This window comes from Lissotriton helveticus, chromosome 11, assembly GCF_964261635.1.
Source record: "Lissotriton helveticus chromosome 11, aLisHel1.1, whole genome shotgun sequence".
NCBI classification, from domain to species: domain Eukaryota; kingdom Metazoa; phylum Chordata; class Amphibia; order Caudata; family Salamandridae; genus Lissotriton; species Lissotriton helveticus.
The window spans coordinates 580,476,656-580,493,911 of record NC_136072.1 but is presented as its reverse complement, the minus strand read 5'-3'; the positions used below and the strand labels follow the sequence as shown (position 1 = coordinate 580,493,911).

At 42.6% G+C, this 17,256-nt stretch overlaps 1 protein-coding gene across 1 annotated transcript in view; it reads left to right on the top strand.

The window, feature by feature from the left end:
* The window catches only part of LOC144790850 (maestro heat-like repeat-containing protein family member 2A), a 93,470-nt gene that overhangs the window by 35,217 nt on the left and 40,997 nt on the right, over positions 1-17,256 (top strand). The window contains exons 9-12 of the mRNA XM_078665515.1: positions 1,552-1,592; positions 1,909-2,050; positions 4,917-4,969; positions 6,128-6,235. Of these exons, the coding sequence (XP_078521641.1) occupies positions 1,552-1,592; positions 1,909-2,050; positions 4,917-4,969; positions 6,128-6,235 (344 nt within the window). The remainder of the gene's footprint in view (positions 1-1,551; positions 1,593-1,908; positions 2,051-4,916; positions 4,970-6,127; positions 6,236-17,256) is intronic.

Below are 17,256 nucleotides of genomic sequence, written 5' to 3'. Positions count from 1 at the left end.
GCGTATAAAGAGGTAAACAACAAGGAGAAATAAAAATATCTGTTCTTGTTGCACCTCCCTATACCTCCCCCTGGGGAGGTGTAGCATTCTGACACATTTCCAGGTGTACTATTTCTTGTCAATCTGGAAATGCGGCAGAAGCCTTGGGTGTTGCGCAGGAAATCTCACAGCAAAACCCATGGCACAACTGTTCCACACAAAGTGTTGCGTGTAAAGGGGCCATATTTACAAGGGCATTAAAAGCCATGCAGGGTGGCTTTACCTGTCCTTGTAAATATGGAGCAGCAGGTTGCACTGCTGGTGTGTCTCAAAAAGTGATGCACAGGTGGCACAAGGGGCTTATAAATAATCCCTGCATACTTTTTGTAGTTTTCCAGACATAAAGTGACTTTCCTGTTTGTTTCAGCTCTTAGTCTGGTTAATGCACCTACCCCCTAAATGCAATGTACTAACTGTCCCAGGTTTCCACACACCATGAGGCTACTCAGGGCTCTAATGCTCCTCTTCAAACCTTGGAGTATTCTTGCTCTCCATGATGTTACTTCTGTCTAGTATGTTGATCATGCCCTGCTGGGTATGGTACCTATTTATGTGTTGTTACTTTTGCCGACCGCAACAGGGATTTTATTTCTCCATGGAGTTACTTTTAGTTATGATATTTGTCTCTGCAATAGTTCTGGTTCAACATTTTGGACTTCAGCTCCATACTAAAATGCTAGTTATCGGCCCTCACTTGTAAGCAGGGATGCATGCTCAATGATGGTAAGTGAAAATAAATATTTTGACTGACTCCAAGGTTACGAAGGAGATTCGCATCTGGTGGTGAATATCTGTAATTGCTATAATTCCAGGGTTCCAACTAGCTCTCCCCGCTCAACTTTCCAGTGGATGTGTTGATAAAGTGCAAGTGACCTGGGCAGATGGTATCGTAGTCTATTTATTTGTCACTCATGTTAGGAGTCCTGAGCAGAATCGAACAGGCAAAATATGTGCTCGTTCTTGCTTGCCCCAGGTCGTTAACCTTATTAGAAAATAGATATGCAAGAACATGCTCTGGAGTCCTCTTTTCTTCTGGGGTATCCGCTGTCAGAAAATGGCTCCCATTTTTCCATGGTCCTTCAGGATGTAAAGCACGTCCACGGCTCATGACGCATCCTCTCTTATCCCACTGGAGTCTTCTATCCCTCAATGAAAGCTGTAGCAGGAACCTATGCATGGCAGCTTAGGTAGCTCCTCCCCCAGCTTTCATTCCTTGACAGCAACCACTAAGGGAGGGAGGAAGAGAATTGCAGCATAGGCTGTCAAGGTACTGTACACCCCTGGGCACTCCTTAGTGGTAAGGGTGCCTTTGCCAGTATTTGCAGGAATTTCAAAGCATTCTCATGACCGCTAGAGGCTCATTGAAATGCCACCCATCACCCATCATCTTCTTTACAGGTACTACTGGGTGTCTTAAGTGTGTGTGTCAGCCATGTGTCTTCCTTTGGCAAGTATTGCTCAGTAATTTATGGATTGAGTATGACATATCTTCGTTCTTTTGTACCTAAACAGCTAAAGAAATTCCAATACACAGACTCTTCATAAGATTGCTGGTGAGTGAGTATCACATTTCATCCCCATCATATTCCACCAGATCCCTCTTCCCAAGTTGTTTGCTGCCATTTCTATGCAACCTGCTAATAGAGGTCTTAAATTCAACTCAGCTTTTTTCCTTTTGAATTTGATAGTTTTATTTCTAGTAAATTGGTTATCAGTACGACATGCTACTTACATTGTACAGAAACAGCCAAAATGTGGTTGGCACTAAGTACTGCGCAGAGAACAAGGTAGCATTTCCAGAAGTTTTAGGCTAGAGAATAGGAACTCATGACAGAATCACTTTCTGAATTCTTTGTTGTGGGTTTTCAGGTAACTTCTTCATATCCTCGCTGGGATGTCGAAAGGGGAACTTCAGTCTTGGCTCTTCTCGCGCGGCTGATTCCTGCAAATTACCCATTTCTAGCAAAACTCCTCAGAAAGAAGATCCCCCCGCTGATAACATATTTAGAAGGTGAGACCCCAAAGCATGAACCAGTGAGCACACAATTTAAACAAGTATTAATGGCATTTCAAACAACCATTGACCAATGACAAAGCCATTAAGTTTGGTGTTGGCTGCTAGCTTTTAGACCTTGTCCACTCGTTTTTTTCACGGTTTTTATAAACTTGTATTGTAGTGGGAGGTGATGCCAGGTTCATACCAAGATAAAAAATACTGTTTTGGTCTCAAAAGGTCACATTCTTATTAAATGAAAATAATTTGTGTGTGGATGTGCTCCTTGTGAAAAAGCAGAACGCCATTGTTCACAGTGAAGTTAGCCAAAGTCAGAATTGGCCCATGATGTATGCTGTGGAGGACAGAAGAGAATGTGAATGATAGGACATGTTAGACCAGCAGATGAGGAGGTCTGGCTGAGGGTTTGTATAAGTAAGCAAAAAAAGAAATAGTCACAGTCTTTCTTTGTAGCTGGCCGATGCCATACTCCAAACCGTATGAGGCAATAACAGAAACGGAGTCAGGTATCTTCTTGCAAGTTCTGGGTTACTTCCGCATATAACAGAAAGGCAGTTGACACATTGGTTTGCCGAAAAAATCAGTTTAATACAAAGCTTCTGCCATGAAGCGCTTCATCTGTCAGACGCAGCCTTGATCACATAAGAATGCAACATCTTGATTCAGTGTTTTAAAGTACAGATGTGCCAAAAAATTCCATAAACACAGAAAAAAATATTTCTTCAGTATATCCAAGGTCAACATTATTTTAGAGCACTACCTGTTTTGGCACCTTTTCTTTTATTTCAATTGTGACTTATTGTAACAACTCAGTAGCACCAACTCTTCTAATGACTAAACTTGAAACAAAAACTCCTGGTGGCCTCAAAACAGAAGAGATTTTGCACACACATTTATAAACACCAAACGTTCTCTCTGCGTTTGTATTAGAAGTAGGTATTAGTCAGGGTACATGGTAGGTTAGATTAGTCTACTCGGGCATAACATTGTTTGTGTGATGACTAAGGATGAAGAGGGTATTTCACAGCAATTAATATGAAAGAAAATGTTAGAACTCTGGTACAACCATATGTTGCAGTTAAAAGTAATGTTTTAAATGTTGCATAATTGAATCCTACTATGTGAGAAGTTCACATGGAGGAACATTTAGAAAAGTTGGTGATATTATGTTGTTAATAAATTGATTGATACATATTTTTGTAAGGTTAGTCACCCTTGTTTTCTTAAAAACAAGATTTATATTTCAGCCTGTGTAGCAGATATCATGCGGAAGTGTTTTATTGCGTTTTTAAGGTAGAATTATTTGCAAATTATAATGTCACTTATGTGAATTAGTCGGGTAGTTCCTACAAATCTATAAAGGATCTCCACGTTTTAGACAACATAAACTCATGGATTGGTGTCCAGACTGATTCCAGACACCCCCAAAGGATATGTTAGTATGTAGACCAGCTAGCTCACAGTGCCACTATAAGCCCCACAACCTTACCAAGGAGAGAATAGTTTCTGGCAACTATCGAACATGAGAACCCTGACCCCTCAGGGATCATGGAAACAGTACAATACTTTTTGCTTGGTCACTTGTGCTCACTTTATCTCCGAGAGATACACAGACTAAATGGTGGGGGTGTTTTCAATAAGTATTTATTGAACCAGAGTCATTCTAGCATAAAATACATGTGCTGCAACAACCACGAGACAGAAACAGATATAGACGATTACAAGCACCAATAGAGTAAATAAAAAGTAGATTCTACATGGTGCTAAAATAGTGAATATATGCAGACATATAAATACATGAAGTTAATAGTGCGTGCTCCTACGATGCAAACCCTAACTAGATGTACCTAAGTGTACCTAGCATGTATGTTGGAGTATAGCCAAGAACCTCCTAGGAAAGAGCAAACCCCAATACCTGATGTGAGAAAGCAAAGGACCCCATCTTGGTCTCGAGTGGACAACCCACAAGTAATGTCAGACGACTGCTAACTGGAGTGTCTGCATGCAGGGACTTCAGCGTCTCGTGTCAGCATGTCAGCATAGAATCTTTTTCTCCTCCGGCTTGCCCAGCAAAGATGTGGTACTTATATACATGAAAGGTACCATCAGGGGTTCTACCTAGATGTGCCATGGTACTGTGGGCATGTAAGCCAAGGATGACGATAGTGGTGACCCTTATACAGAGTTATTATGCACAAGATTGTAATCCTGCTGTGATACTAAGAATCCTCATGCATAATAAATTAGACTAATTTTTTGAGAAAACTACACAACATTTATGCAGCACCTAACTAGGTAAAAGGTCAGGGCCAGAACTGTTATGTAGAGCAAGATAGGACAAATGTCGGTAAAAGCTTGTGCGACTACCTAGGACTATATTGGAGTACGTTGGGTATTATAGCAAATTAAGAAGTGTTACAAAATATTTTGGTCTTTGGTATAATAAAGGAGTATTTTTCTATGTGTATGTAATTTTAGAGCACATATGCACTTTTTTACTCTGAACCACAACGGCGATCCCCTATGTGATCAAGGCTTAATCTGACAGCTGAAATGCCTATTGGCAGTAGCTCTGTAATAAACTGATTTTCTGCAAACAAGTGGTGTGGTGACCTTTCTGTTATATAAGAAACGAAACCAGAACATATAAACCTAAAATTACAACCAGATATAAGGAGCTAAGAGTGACATCAAGGGCACATGAACAACTAATGACCTTGAACTCAATTCCCAGGACAGGCTGAGCCAACAATCACATTTTGCACACTTTGAATTGTGTGAATCTAAGCACATTGCCTTTGAAATGTTGCTTGCTATTCACTTTTACTTACATATATTTCTTTTTTACCAACTACTATTTCAGCTTCCACGGAAAGAACCTTTGACTTGGCAAAGTGGAAATGCACGCTTGTTTCAGTAAGGATGAATTGCTAATGAATGTCACACATGACGCTTGTCTCTTTGTTTTCCAAAGCCACTCATTCAGCGTGAATATATGCAGATATTAAATTCACCCCATCACAGTGCTGTTCTGCTATGAGGTTGCAATATTCTCACCATATCCCTATTATTTCTATGGATTATGATCGTTACTATGATGTTGATTATGATTGGGCACAGAGGGGGAGCAGCTGTACCCGGTACATAACATTTCCCTAATATGTAATGTTTACCAGAGGCATTAAAAACCTTATTGGCCCAAGTTGACATTCATAAAACTGGAAATTGCATGCTTACGACACCTAGTCCTACATGTATCAGAGTTTATCTGCATGTTTTACCCAGGTAAATTACAGGCTCCACAGGCTCCACAGTGATCATTGCATTACTCATACATCTGACTGTTGTTGCACAGGGCTACAAATGTAGCCCCTTACTGGTAATTGTTTCCTCCGACTCTTTTTTATCCCCCAAGACAGTCACACTAGCACAACATTCTTCTTTCCCTGGATTGTCACACTATCACTCTTCCCACTGCATTCCACATTATCAGTAAATTCATATTCTGCAATCGGATAGGCACATGATCCATGCTCCCTATCTTCATTTGAATTGTCACTCTGTCACTGTATGTTTTGCCAGGCCATCACACTCCACTGAGCTTCTATTGTGCTCCTGAGATGCAATTTTATGTTCCTTGTGTTCAGTCTTCACCCTTGTTAACACTAAATTTACATTCTGCTCCCTTGCTGGATACCCAAAATGTTTTTGCATTCTGCTTCTAAGTATGTGATATTGTTGCATAGTCCCAATGTGTTTTCTGTCTGCATGGCTGCACTGTTGCTCTTTTCACAATAATTTGTGGGCAGCATGGTTTTGTTGCATGTGTTTCTGTGTAAATCACGGCCACTGTCAAGGCCTCCTGTTTCTTCTGAGCACTGATATCACACCACACTATTTAAGCATTGCTGTATGTGTTCTCTGGTTCTTATGTCCAAATATAATTTAATTACAGAGGTTGTTAGCTGAAGTTTGTTTACCCTTATCTTCTCAAAATCACTGCAGACGTCAGCCGTGGATACTGCATTTACGTTTCTATTACTGTATTAAAGTCTCTCACTGTTTTTCTTGCAGTTCCTGGGGACTATCCTAAAACAAGCCCCATACAGAGAATGGCATGTCTCTTTTATGGAAGAACTCACCGAACAGATTGACAGTTTTGCCCATCATGTGAATGAGGAGGTTAGTGCTCTCAAGGGTCAGTATTGAACCATTGGAGAAGTCAATTTAACACAAAGTCGGAGAAGGGTAGAACTGTGTATTCCATTAGTAAAGGTAATTTCTGATAGATACATCTGCCGTGTGGATTCCTCACCTTGTGAATATCCCCCTTGCGTCAGCAACGTTCGGAATTTTTTCTTTGTAGCACGCCGACGTGGACGACGTCATAGGAGCACGGCTTCGCGCGCGACTCCGTCTGACGTCACCGACTCCTTATCAGGCCCACGCCGGCGTGATGACGTCAGTTCCCTTTTTTCCGCGTCTCCGACGCTAACGGTTTTCGGGATCTTCTGCGATACTTTGTATCTGGCTATTGTCTTAAGGTTTCTGTTTCTCCTCGCGATTTGTTTCTTCATCGAGAATGTCGTCGAGGAAGACAGGATTTAAGCAATGTGGGCCTTGCGCCCGCATGATGTCGATCACCGACCCACATGGCGACTGTTTGTGGTGTCTGGGTTCAGACCACGACGTAAAGAACTGTCGGTCTTGCTTTAAGATGAACCCAAAGGCGCTTCGTGAGCGTGAAGCAAAACTACTTCTCGCGAAGGTAAAGGGAAGAGATGCTGGGAGATCTTCGAGGTCGACGTCGAGACGCTCGAAGTCGAAGCAAAGGTCTCGATCGAAGTCGAGGTCGGCGTCGAGGTCGAGATCCAGAGCGAGGTCGAGGTCCAGGGAGAGATCAAGGTCTGGATCCAAGTCGGCTTCGGGTCACGCTTCGAGCTCCTCGAAGAGGAAGCACAAGAGGAGGAAGCACAGCTCGAGGCATCATTCAGGAAAGGAATCTTCAGATTCGAAGAAGAAGTCTCGCAAAGACCATAAGGACTTTGTTTCTCCTTCTCCTGCTCAGTCCGTCGGAGGTTCCCCGACTCCGGAACCGGAACCGGATCCGGTACCTTTACATTCTTCGGAACATGAGGAGGAAGAAGAGGTAGCTCCTCAAACTCCGACTCCGATGGAGGCTCCTGTGGATCCAGAAGGTCAGAATGAACCTGTGTCGGAACGACCTCCTTTGGAGCATCCGGTAGGTTCGTACCCTCCCTTTCCTGGTCCTGGTCAGGACCCCTCGCATTTTCTCAATGCGATGTTTGGAGTGTATTCCAGGGCAATGTACCCCGCTGGAGCACCTGTTGGTCCCATGGGTCCATTGTCGTACAATTTGGGCATTCCTCAGTCGTATGCTCCAGCTCCATTTATGCCTTTTATGCCGGTGCCACTAACACCTTGGCTCGGTACGGCTCCACCGAGGTCTTCGACTCCGCATGCGGCTTCGCCGACTCCGGATCGACCTCGTAGTTTGGATCGAGGTACCACACCTGTCCGTGAGTCTCGTCTTCCGTCTGCTCCGGCTCCTCGCTCGACGTCGAATCCGGCTCCGTCGGAGTCGTTACCGGATCCGTCGACTTCGGTTCGATTGGAGTGGTCGAGGCGCAGGGCTCAGCATCTCCTGGAAGAAAAAGGTGGTGAAGATTCAGATATGGAAGAGGGTGAGCTTCTTGATCATGATGATGACTTTGAAGACCTGCGTGATGCTAGTGGTCTGGAACTCTCCCCTGAGTGGGTTTTACCTTCAGCTCCTGATGCTCCTTCTAGGGATGTGGCACCCTATCACGTCGTTATTAGGAAGGCTGCTGATCTTCTTAACTTGAAACTGCCCACGGTTGAGGAGAAGCCCAACATCCTTACAGAGGTTTTGTACTCGCCCTCTTCTATAGTTGAACCTACTTTGCCGTTCACTGATGCCTTATCTGATCCTATAAAGGAGGTTTGGAAGAGACCGTTGTCTGCTCCTGCGGTTTCAAGATCGATTGCAAGGCGCTACAGGGTGGCTCCGGGTGACCCTGAGTTTCTCTCTTCGCACCCATCTCCTGAGAGCCTTGTAGTGCAGGCGGCATGTTCTAACAAGGCAGCGGGCTCCTTTCCTCAAGTTCCAGCGGACAATGATTCAAAAAAATTGGATCAGTCTGCTAAGAAGACTTTCTCTTCAGGGAGCATGGCTCTTAAGTCCGCTAACGCTACTTGCCTTTTAGGAAGGTATGTCCATGCGTTGATGGACTCTGTGAAGCAGTTATCACCTAAGCTTCCAGAGGAAAACAGAAAGAACTTTAATGAGGTGGTTTCGGACACTCAGGCTGCTGCACGCATGGTTATTCAGAGTGGCATGGACACAGTTGATTCTGTTGCCAGGATTATGGGTTCTTCTATTGCGTCCAGGAGGGCTGCATGGTTGAAATCCTCTGATTTCTCTGCGGATGTGCAATCTACGCTGCTGGACTTGCCTTTTGATGGAACTGGTCTTTTTGGTAAGAAGGCGGATGTCGCCCTGGAAAGGTTCAAGGATAGCCGTGCTACCGCAAGATCCTTGGGTCTCCAGATGAGAGGGTCGACAACTAGAAAGTTTAGAGGCTTTGGGAGATCCTCTTTTCGTCCCTTCAGACAGGCACAGCAACAACAGCAGCAGCAGCAGAACCCTCTGTATAAGTCCTATAGAGGTAGACAGAAGGGTCGTGGTCGTGGACGTCAAGTCTCCTCCTCCTCCACTTCCTCCAATAATTCCCAACCCCCACCCGCATCAGCAAAGCAGCCCTAGATCCACCATTCTGGATCATGTGGGGCCAGTAGGGGGCCGGCTTACTAATTTTCTACGAGATTGGGAATCGGTTACATCAGATCTTTGGGTTCTCAATCTCGTAGAGAATGGGTATGCACTTCCTTTTCAGGAATTCCCTCCCAATTACCCTCCTTGCCAAGGTTTTTGTTCAGAGGACCACCTGCTTCTCCTGCAGGAAGAAGTCCTGGCTCTGTTCCGAAAGGGGGCGATAGAGGTGGTTCCAGAGCAGGAGAGGGATCAAGGGTGCTACTCCCGGTATTTCTTGATACCCAAGAAGGATGGCAGGCTTCGGCCAATCCTGGATCTCAGGATTTTGAACCTCTATCTCAAACAGGAGAAGTTCAAAATGCTCACCCTTGCTCAGGTTCTTCAAGCGCTGATGGAAGAAGACTGGATGGTGTCGCTCGACTTGCAGGATGCGTATTTCCACATTCCCATCCTGAAGTCGCACAGGAGGTATCTCCGTTTTACGGTGGGGTCGCAGCACTACCAGTTTGCGGTCCTTCCATTTGGGCTTACTACTGCGCCTCGAGTCTTCACCAAGGTGATGGCAGTGGTGGCAGCACATCTCAGGAGGTCGGGGATCCCTGTATTCCCGTATCTGGATGACTGGCTGATCAGGGCGGAGTCGCCGGAGAGGGTGCTCCATCATCTGCAAGAGACAACTCAGTTGTTGCACAGGTTGGGTTTTTCGATAAATGTACCCAAGTCTCACCTGGTGCCCTCCCAGCGCAACCTGTTCATAGGTGCGGTACTGGACACTACTGTATGTCGTGCATTCCCTCCGCCTCAAAGGATTCGCGACATACAGCAGATGATTCCTTTATTCTACAATGGAGCGGTTGTTCCAGTCCTGAAGGTCCTTCTCCTGCTCGGTCTGATGGCTTCTTGCATTTTGTTGGTCAGTCATGCACGCTGGCACATGAGGGCACTCCAGTGGTGCCTCCGCAAGCAGTGGTATCAACACAACGGAGATCTCAGGGAGTCAGTGAGGATCTCCAGAGAAGCTGCAGCGGATCTGTCTTGGTGGGGCGTGGAAGGCAACCTGTCACAAGGGAAGCCTTTTCAACAGCCTCCATCGGTGGCCACAGTGATAACGAATGCATCCACTCTCGGGTGGGGTGCTCATCTGGGGGATCTGGAGGTCAAGGGTCTTTGGTCTCCAGAGGAAAGGTTGCTTCACATCAACCTTCTGGAATTACGGGCGATACGTTTGGCGCTCAAGGCCTTCCTCCCTTCCCTTCGCGGTCAGTCGGTTCAGGTCCTGACGGACAACACGACCGCGATGTGGTACATCAACAAGCAGGGAGGAGTAGGGTCGCAGTGTCTCTGCAGAGAGGCTCTGCGTCTCTGGTCCTGGGTTCAGGACCATCAGATTTGTCTGATGGCAAATCATCTGGCCGGGGTTCTGAACGTTTGTGCAGACAGTCTCAGTGGGCAGTTCTCTGCCGACCACGAGTGGAGGCTTCACCCGGAGGTGGTTCACAACATCTTTCAGATGTGGGGAACTCCTCGGGTGGACCTGTTCGCCACTTACGAGAATGCGCACTGCCTGTCATTCTGCAGTCTCCAGTATCCATTGCAAGGAGCCTTGGGGGACGCGTTTCAGTTGAGTTGGGAAAGTCAACTCCTTTACGCTTTTCCACCCATACCCTTGATTCCTCGGGTTCTGAGGAAAATTCGCCAAGACCAGGCCCAAGTCATATTGATCGCCCCGGATTGGCCAAGAAGGGTGTGGTACACAGACCTTTTCCACCTCTCCTCTCACCCGCCGCTCCGTCTCCCTCACAGGGCAGACCTCCTCTCTCAGATGGAGGGGCAGGTTCTACACCCCCACCTCCAGACATTACACCTTCATGCCTGGAGATTGAACGGGGCAACCTGAGTTCTTTCTCTCTCCCTCATGATGTGGTGGATGTCATTCTCTCTGCCAGGCGTGACTCCACTAAGTCCATCTATTCGTATAGGTGGTCTAAATTTGTCTCTTGGTGCAGGGAGAGGGATGTTGACCCTTTAAAGGCTCACTTATCTGACATTTTGCAGTTTGCTCTTTCTCTAGCGCAGCAAGGATTTGCGGTTGCTACGGTCAAGGGGTATCTTTCGGCTTTATCTGCATTCCTCTGCTTGCCGGATCAGCCCTCTCTTTTTAAGTCTCCAGTGGTCTTAAGATTTTTGAGGGGTCTCATTAATATGTTCCCCCCTTCTCCGTTTGTTGTTCCTCATTGGGATTTGAATCTTGTGCTGACCTTTTTGATGGGTTCTCCATTCGAACCTTTGCACAAGTGTCCCATGAGGCTTCTTTCTTTTAAAACGGTCTTCCTCGTGGCAATCACCTCGGCAAGGAGGGTAAGTGAGCTTCAGGCTCTTAGTTCCAAGCCCCCATTTCTGACCATTCATGCTGAAAGGATGGTTCTCAGGACCAGGGCTGCTTTTCTGCCTAAGGTGGTAACTCCCTTCCATCTTGGACAGTCCATTACCCTCCCTACCTTCTATCCTCCCCCTCACCCTTCTAAGGAGGAAGAGAGACTGCACCGTCTGGACCCCAAGAGGGCTGTGTCTTTCTATCTGGACAGGACTAAAGACTTCCGGGTGGACGACCAGCTGTTTGTTGGTTTTGCTGGCTGTCGGAAGGGCAGAGCGGTGCACAAGCGCACACTTTCCAGGTGGATAATCCTGTGCATCAAGATCTGCTACTCCCTTGCGGGTAAGGACCCTCCTGAGGGTATTAGAGCACATTTAACTAGAGCAAAGTCTGCAACATCTGCTTTGTCTAGAGGTGTACCTGGTGAGGATATTTGCAGAGCCGCGACTTGGGCCTCCCTCCACACTTTCGCGAAGCACTACTGCTTGGATACTGAGGTGAGGAGGGACGGTCACTTCGCGCGCTCTGTTCGCCAGGATTTCCTGGTATAGCAGAGTGGACACCCTCCTCCGGGAGTGGGGACTGCTGTGGGACTCTATTCACAAGGTGAGGAATCCACACGGCAGATGTATCTATCAGAAGAACAAGTTACTTACCTTCGGTAACGCTTTTTCTGGTAGATACAATATCTGCCTGTGGATTCCTCACATGCCCACCCGCCTCCCCGTTGTCCACTCTGTTATACCTAGTCTTTATGTATATATGGTTTATACTATTGTATTGATTTTGATTTATATGTACTGTGTACATGGTATATTTGCATATTTGCTTTCGTTGGTCCGTCCGTGTGCCTCGAAGGCACGGAAAAAAGGGCGGAACTGACGTCATCACGCCGGCGTGGGCCTGATAAGGAGTCGGTGACGTCAGACGGAGTCGCGCGCGAAGCCGTGCTCCTATGACGTCGTCCACGTCGGCGTGCTACAAAGAAAAAATTCCGAACGTTGCTGACGCAAGGGGGATATTCACAAGGTGAGGAATCCACAGGCAGATATTGTATCTACCAGAAAAAGCGTTACCGAAGGTAAGTAACTTGTTCTTTTATAATATGGGTACACAGCATTGGGCTTAGCCTGTTGGGAAAATCAGGTATGGTTCTCCCACTCCCTGGAAGGACTGACCTACTAAGAAGCAGATGGAGATGAACTCCCTGAGGTAATCCTCTCCACTTGAATCAATAAAAGCCACAACATTTCAGGGCTATACTCATTTCCCTAATGGATCTCCTTTAGCCAATAGGTAGTCTTCATGTTAGAGCCAATCCCCATTCAGGGGATGTGAGGCCATATTCATGCAAAAAGCAGTAGAGGTATTGTTCCTATCAAAAAGCAAAGAAGAAAGGAAGGCGGGCAAAGAAGGGGGAATCTTAAGGATTATTTCTTGGTGCCCTCACACATCACTGAGGATGTAATGCTTCATAGTGGGCTTGCTTCTCATAGGTCCAGCGCTATAATGCCCTACGGGCCCCAAGAAGGGTCACTTTAGGGGAGTTCTTTTTATTTTTGATGTCTGATGAGAAGTGCTTGTGCAAGGGCATTTTGTATGTGAGGGGTGATGTAAATGTGGGTACACAGTCAAAATATCGAGTTGAAAATTTCGACCTACCAAAATATCATGTTTAGAATTTCGAAGGTACAGAATATCGATGTCAAGAATATCGTAGGACAGAATATCGACCCTGAGGTAAGTAATATCGAATTCATTTATATCGATATAAGTAATATCGAAGTTAGTAATATCGATAGCATATATATCGATGTAACTAATTTCGATGTTATTAATATCGATATTTGTATTATTTTTTTGATTTTTATTATGTATGTGTTATGTTTTTGTTAAGTATTTAAATTAATTTTTATTATATGTGTATTATTTTTATATATTAATAAATTTATTTTTAAGTAAATTATATGTTTTAGTACCGGAGCGGGTTGTGGGTTTATAGGGGAATAGGGTGGGAAGTAATTTAATTGTAATTATTAATTGGCAATTAATTATTTCAATTGATAAATTAATTATTTAATTGGTAATTAATGTAAATTTTTATTAAATGTTATGTTTTAGTACCAGAGCGGGTTGTGGGTTTTTAGGGGAATAGGGTGGGAAGTAATTTAATTGTAATTAATTAATTTTTTATTTAATTATTAATTGGCAATTAATTATTTTAATTGATAAATTTATTATTTAATTGGTAATTAATGTTAATTATTATTATATGTTATGTTTTAGTACCAGAGTGGGTTGTGGGTTTATAGGGGAATAGGGTGGGAAGTAATTTAATTGTAATTAATTATTTTTTTATTTAATTATTAATTGGCAATTAATTATTTTAATTGATAAATTAATTATTTAATTGGTAATTAATGTTAATTATTATTAAATGTTATGTTTTAGTACCAGAGTGGGTTGTGTGTTTATAGGGGAATAGGGTGGGAAGTAATTTAATTGTAATTATTAATTGGCAATTAATTATTTTATTTGATAAATTAATTATTTAATTGGTAATTAATGTTAAATTTTATTAAATGTTATGTTTTAGTACCAGAGCGGGTTGTGGGTTTATAGGGGAATAGGGTGGGAAGTAATTTAATTGTAATTAATTAATTTTTTATTTAATTATTAATTAGCAAATAATTATTTTAATCGATAAATTAATTATTTAATTGGTAATTAATGTTAATTATTATTAAATGTTATGTTTTAGTACAAGAGTGGGTTGTGGGTTTATAGGGGAATAGGGTGGGAAGTAATTTATTTGTAAATAATTAATTTTTTATTTAATTATTAATTGGCAATTAATTATTTTAATTGATAAAATATTTATTTAATTGGTAATTCATGTTAATTATTATTAAATGTTATGTTTTAGTACCAGAGTGGGTTGTGGGTTTATAGGGGAATAGGGTGGGAAGTAATTTTTATGTGTAATATATTTTGTAAATATTTATTAATTGGTATTCCCTACTGTTGCACCCTTTGGAGTTGGAATAGTAATTTTTCTCCCTACGCTATCCAACGCTTTCCCTACTGTTGCACTCTCTGGAGTGGGAATAGTAATTTTTCCCCCAACGCTATCCAAAGTTGTCCGTACTGTTGCAACCTCTGGAGTTGGAATAGTAATTTTCCCACCTACGCTATCCAACGCTTTCAATACTGTTGCACCCTTTGGAGTTGGAATATTAATTTTTACCCATACGCTATCCAACGCTTTCCCTACTGTTCCACTCACTGGAGTTGGAATAGTAATTTTTACCTTTACGCTATCCAACACTTTCCCTAATGTTGCACTCATTGGAGTGGGAATAGTAATTTTTCTCCCTACGCTATCCAACACTTTCCCTACTGTTGCACTCTCTGGAGTGGGAATAGTAATTTTTCCCCCTACGCTATCCAACGTTTTCCCTACTGTTGCACCCTCTGGAGTTGGAATAGTAATTAGCCAATCTACGCTATTCAACGCTTTCCTTACTGTTGCACCCTTTGGAGTTGGAATATTAAATAATATTTTTAAGCTATCCAACGCTTTTCTTACTGTTGCACCCTTTGGAGTTGGCATAGTAATTTTTACCCATACGCTATCCAACGCTTTCCCTACTGTTCCACTCACTGGAGTGGGAATAGTAATTTTTACCCACCCGCTATCCAACGTTTTCCCTACTGTTGCACTCTCTGGAGTGGGAATAGTCATTTTTACTCTTACGCTATCCAACGCTTTCCCTAATGTTGTACTCATTGGAGTGGGAATAGTCATTTTTACATACCCTCTATCCAATGCTTTCCCTACTGTTCCACTCACTGGAGTTGGAATAGTAATTTTTACCCACCCGCTATCCAATGCTTTCCCTACTGTTGCACTCTCTGGAGTGGGAATAGTAATTTTTACTCTTACGCTATCCAACGCTTTCCCTACTGTTCCACTCACTGGAGTGGGAATAGTAATTTTTAACCACCCGTTATCCAACATTTTCCCTACTGTTGGACTCTCTGTAGTGGGAATAGTCATTTTTACTCTTACGCTATCCAACGTTTCCCTAATGTTGCACTCATTGGAGTGGGAATAGTCATTTTTACATACCCGCTATCCAACGCTTTCCCTACTGTTCCACTCACTGGAGTTGGAATAGTAATTTTTACCCACCCGCTATCCAACGTTTTCCCTACTGTTGCACTCTCTGGAGTGGGAATAGTAATTTTTACTTTTACGCTATCCAACGCTTTCCCTAATGTTGCACTCTCTGGAGTGGGAATAGTAATTTTTCCCCCTACGCTATCCAACGTTTTCCCTACTGTTGCACCCTCTGGAGTTGGAATATTAAATATTATTTTTACGCTATCCAACGCTTTTCTTCCTGTTGCACCCTTTGGAGTTGGCATAGTAATTTTTACCCATACGCTATCCAACGCTTTCCCTACTGTTCCACTCACTGGAGTGGGAATAGTAATTTTTACCCACCCGTTATCCAACGTTTTCCCTACTGTTGCACTCTCTGGAGTGGGAATAGTAATTTTTACTCTTACGCTATCCAACGCTTTCCCTAATGTTACACTCATTGGAGTGGGATTAGTCATTTTTACATACCGGGTATCCAACACTTTCCCTATTGTTCCACTCACTGGAGTTGGAATAGTAATTTTTACCCACCCGCTATCCAACGTTTTCCCTACTGTTGCACTCTCTGGAGTGGGAATAGTAATTTTTACTCTTACGCTATCCAAAGCTTTCCCTAATGTTGCACTCATTGGAGTGGAAATAGTCATTTTTACATATCCGCTATCCAATGCTTTCCCTACTGTTCCACTCACTGGAGTTGGAATAGTAATTTTTACCCACTTGCTATCCAATGCTTTCCCTACTGTTGCACTCTCTGGAGTGGGAATAGTAATTTTTACTCTTACGCTATCCAACGCTTTCCCTAATGTTGTACTCATTGGAGTGGGAATAGTCATTTTTACATACCCGCGATCCAACGCTTTCCCTACTGTTGCACTCACTGGAGTTGGAATAGTAATTTTTACCCTTACGCTATCCAACGCTTTATCTACTGTTGCACCCTCTGGAGTTTGAATAGTAATTTTTACCCTTATGCTATTCACTATTATTTATATTTATTTATGTATTTAAGATGTTACATAATGTTGAATTTAATTAATTTTAAAAATATTGAAAGTATATTTAATTGTTGTTATTTATTAAATATAATTATTTATTATTATTTATGTTATTATTTTATGAGTGTTGATGTATTTTTAAATTGTAGTATTTGTTAATATTTTATAATTATTAAAAAAATTATTTATATATTTAATTAAGTATATATTATATATTGTATTATTAATTTTAATTAAATGTTTAATAGTAAATATGTATTATTTCTTCATTTTAAACATTATAACACATTTTAACATAAGTTTAAAATATATATAAGTACTATTTACTTAATTTTATCTTTTTTTTAAAATACGATATTTTTAATTACGATTTTTTTAACATCGATATTTTTGTTTCGATATTTTTGTACTTACCATGTTGTAGATAGGGTGTCGATATACTTGCCTTCGATATTCCAGCGTCGATATTTTGTCTGTCGATATTTTCAGCCTCGATATTCTGTCAGAGATTCGTAAATGTGTACAGTGAAGTAAAGGGAGACTAAAACTATCTAAGAGATACCGAACTGAACTGTAATGTGATGGTTCCCTTGGTAGGATTAAAGAAATATAATTTAGTTGGGGCTAAGACAGGGGTGTGATGTACCCAAGTAGACTAAATCTGTGAGTGTGGTCATGTTTCGATGGCCTAAAAAGGTTCCACAATAATTCGTCAGGACCAAAAATATGGGGGATAGTCCGACCCCACACCTAAGACATGATATGCTGCTATGGTATTCCTTTAGAAGAAAATACCTGGTTCAAAATGTTTAGAATTGATCATCTAACCTAGACAATAAATGAAAA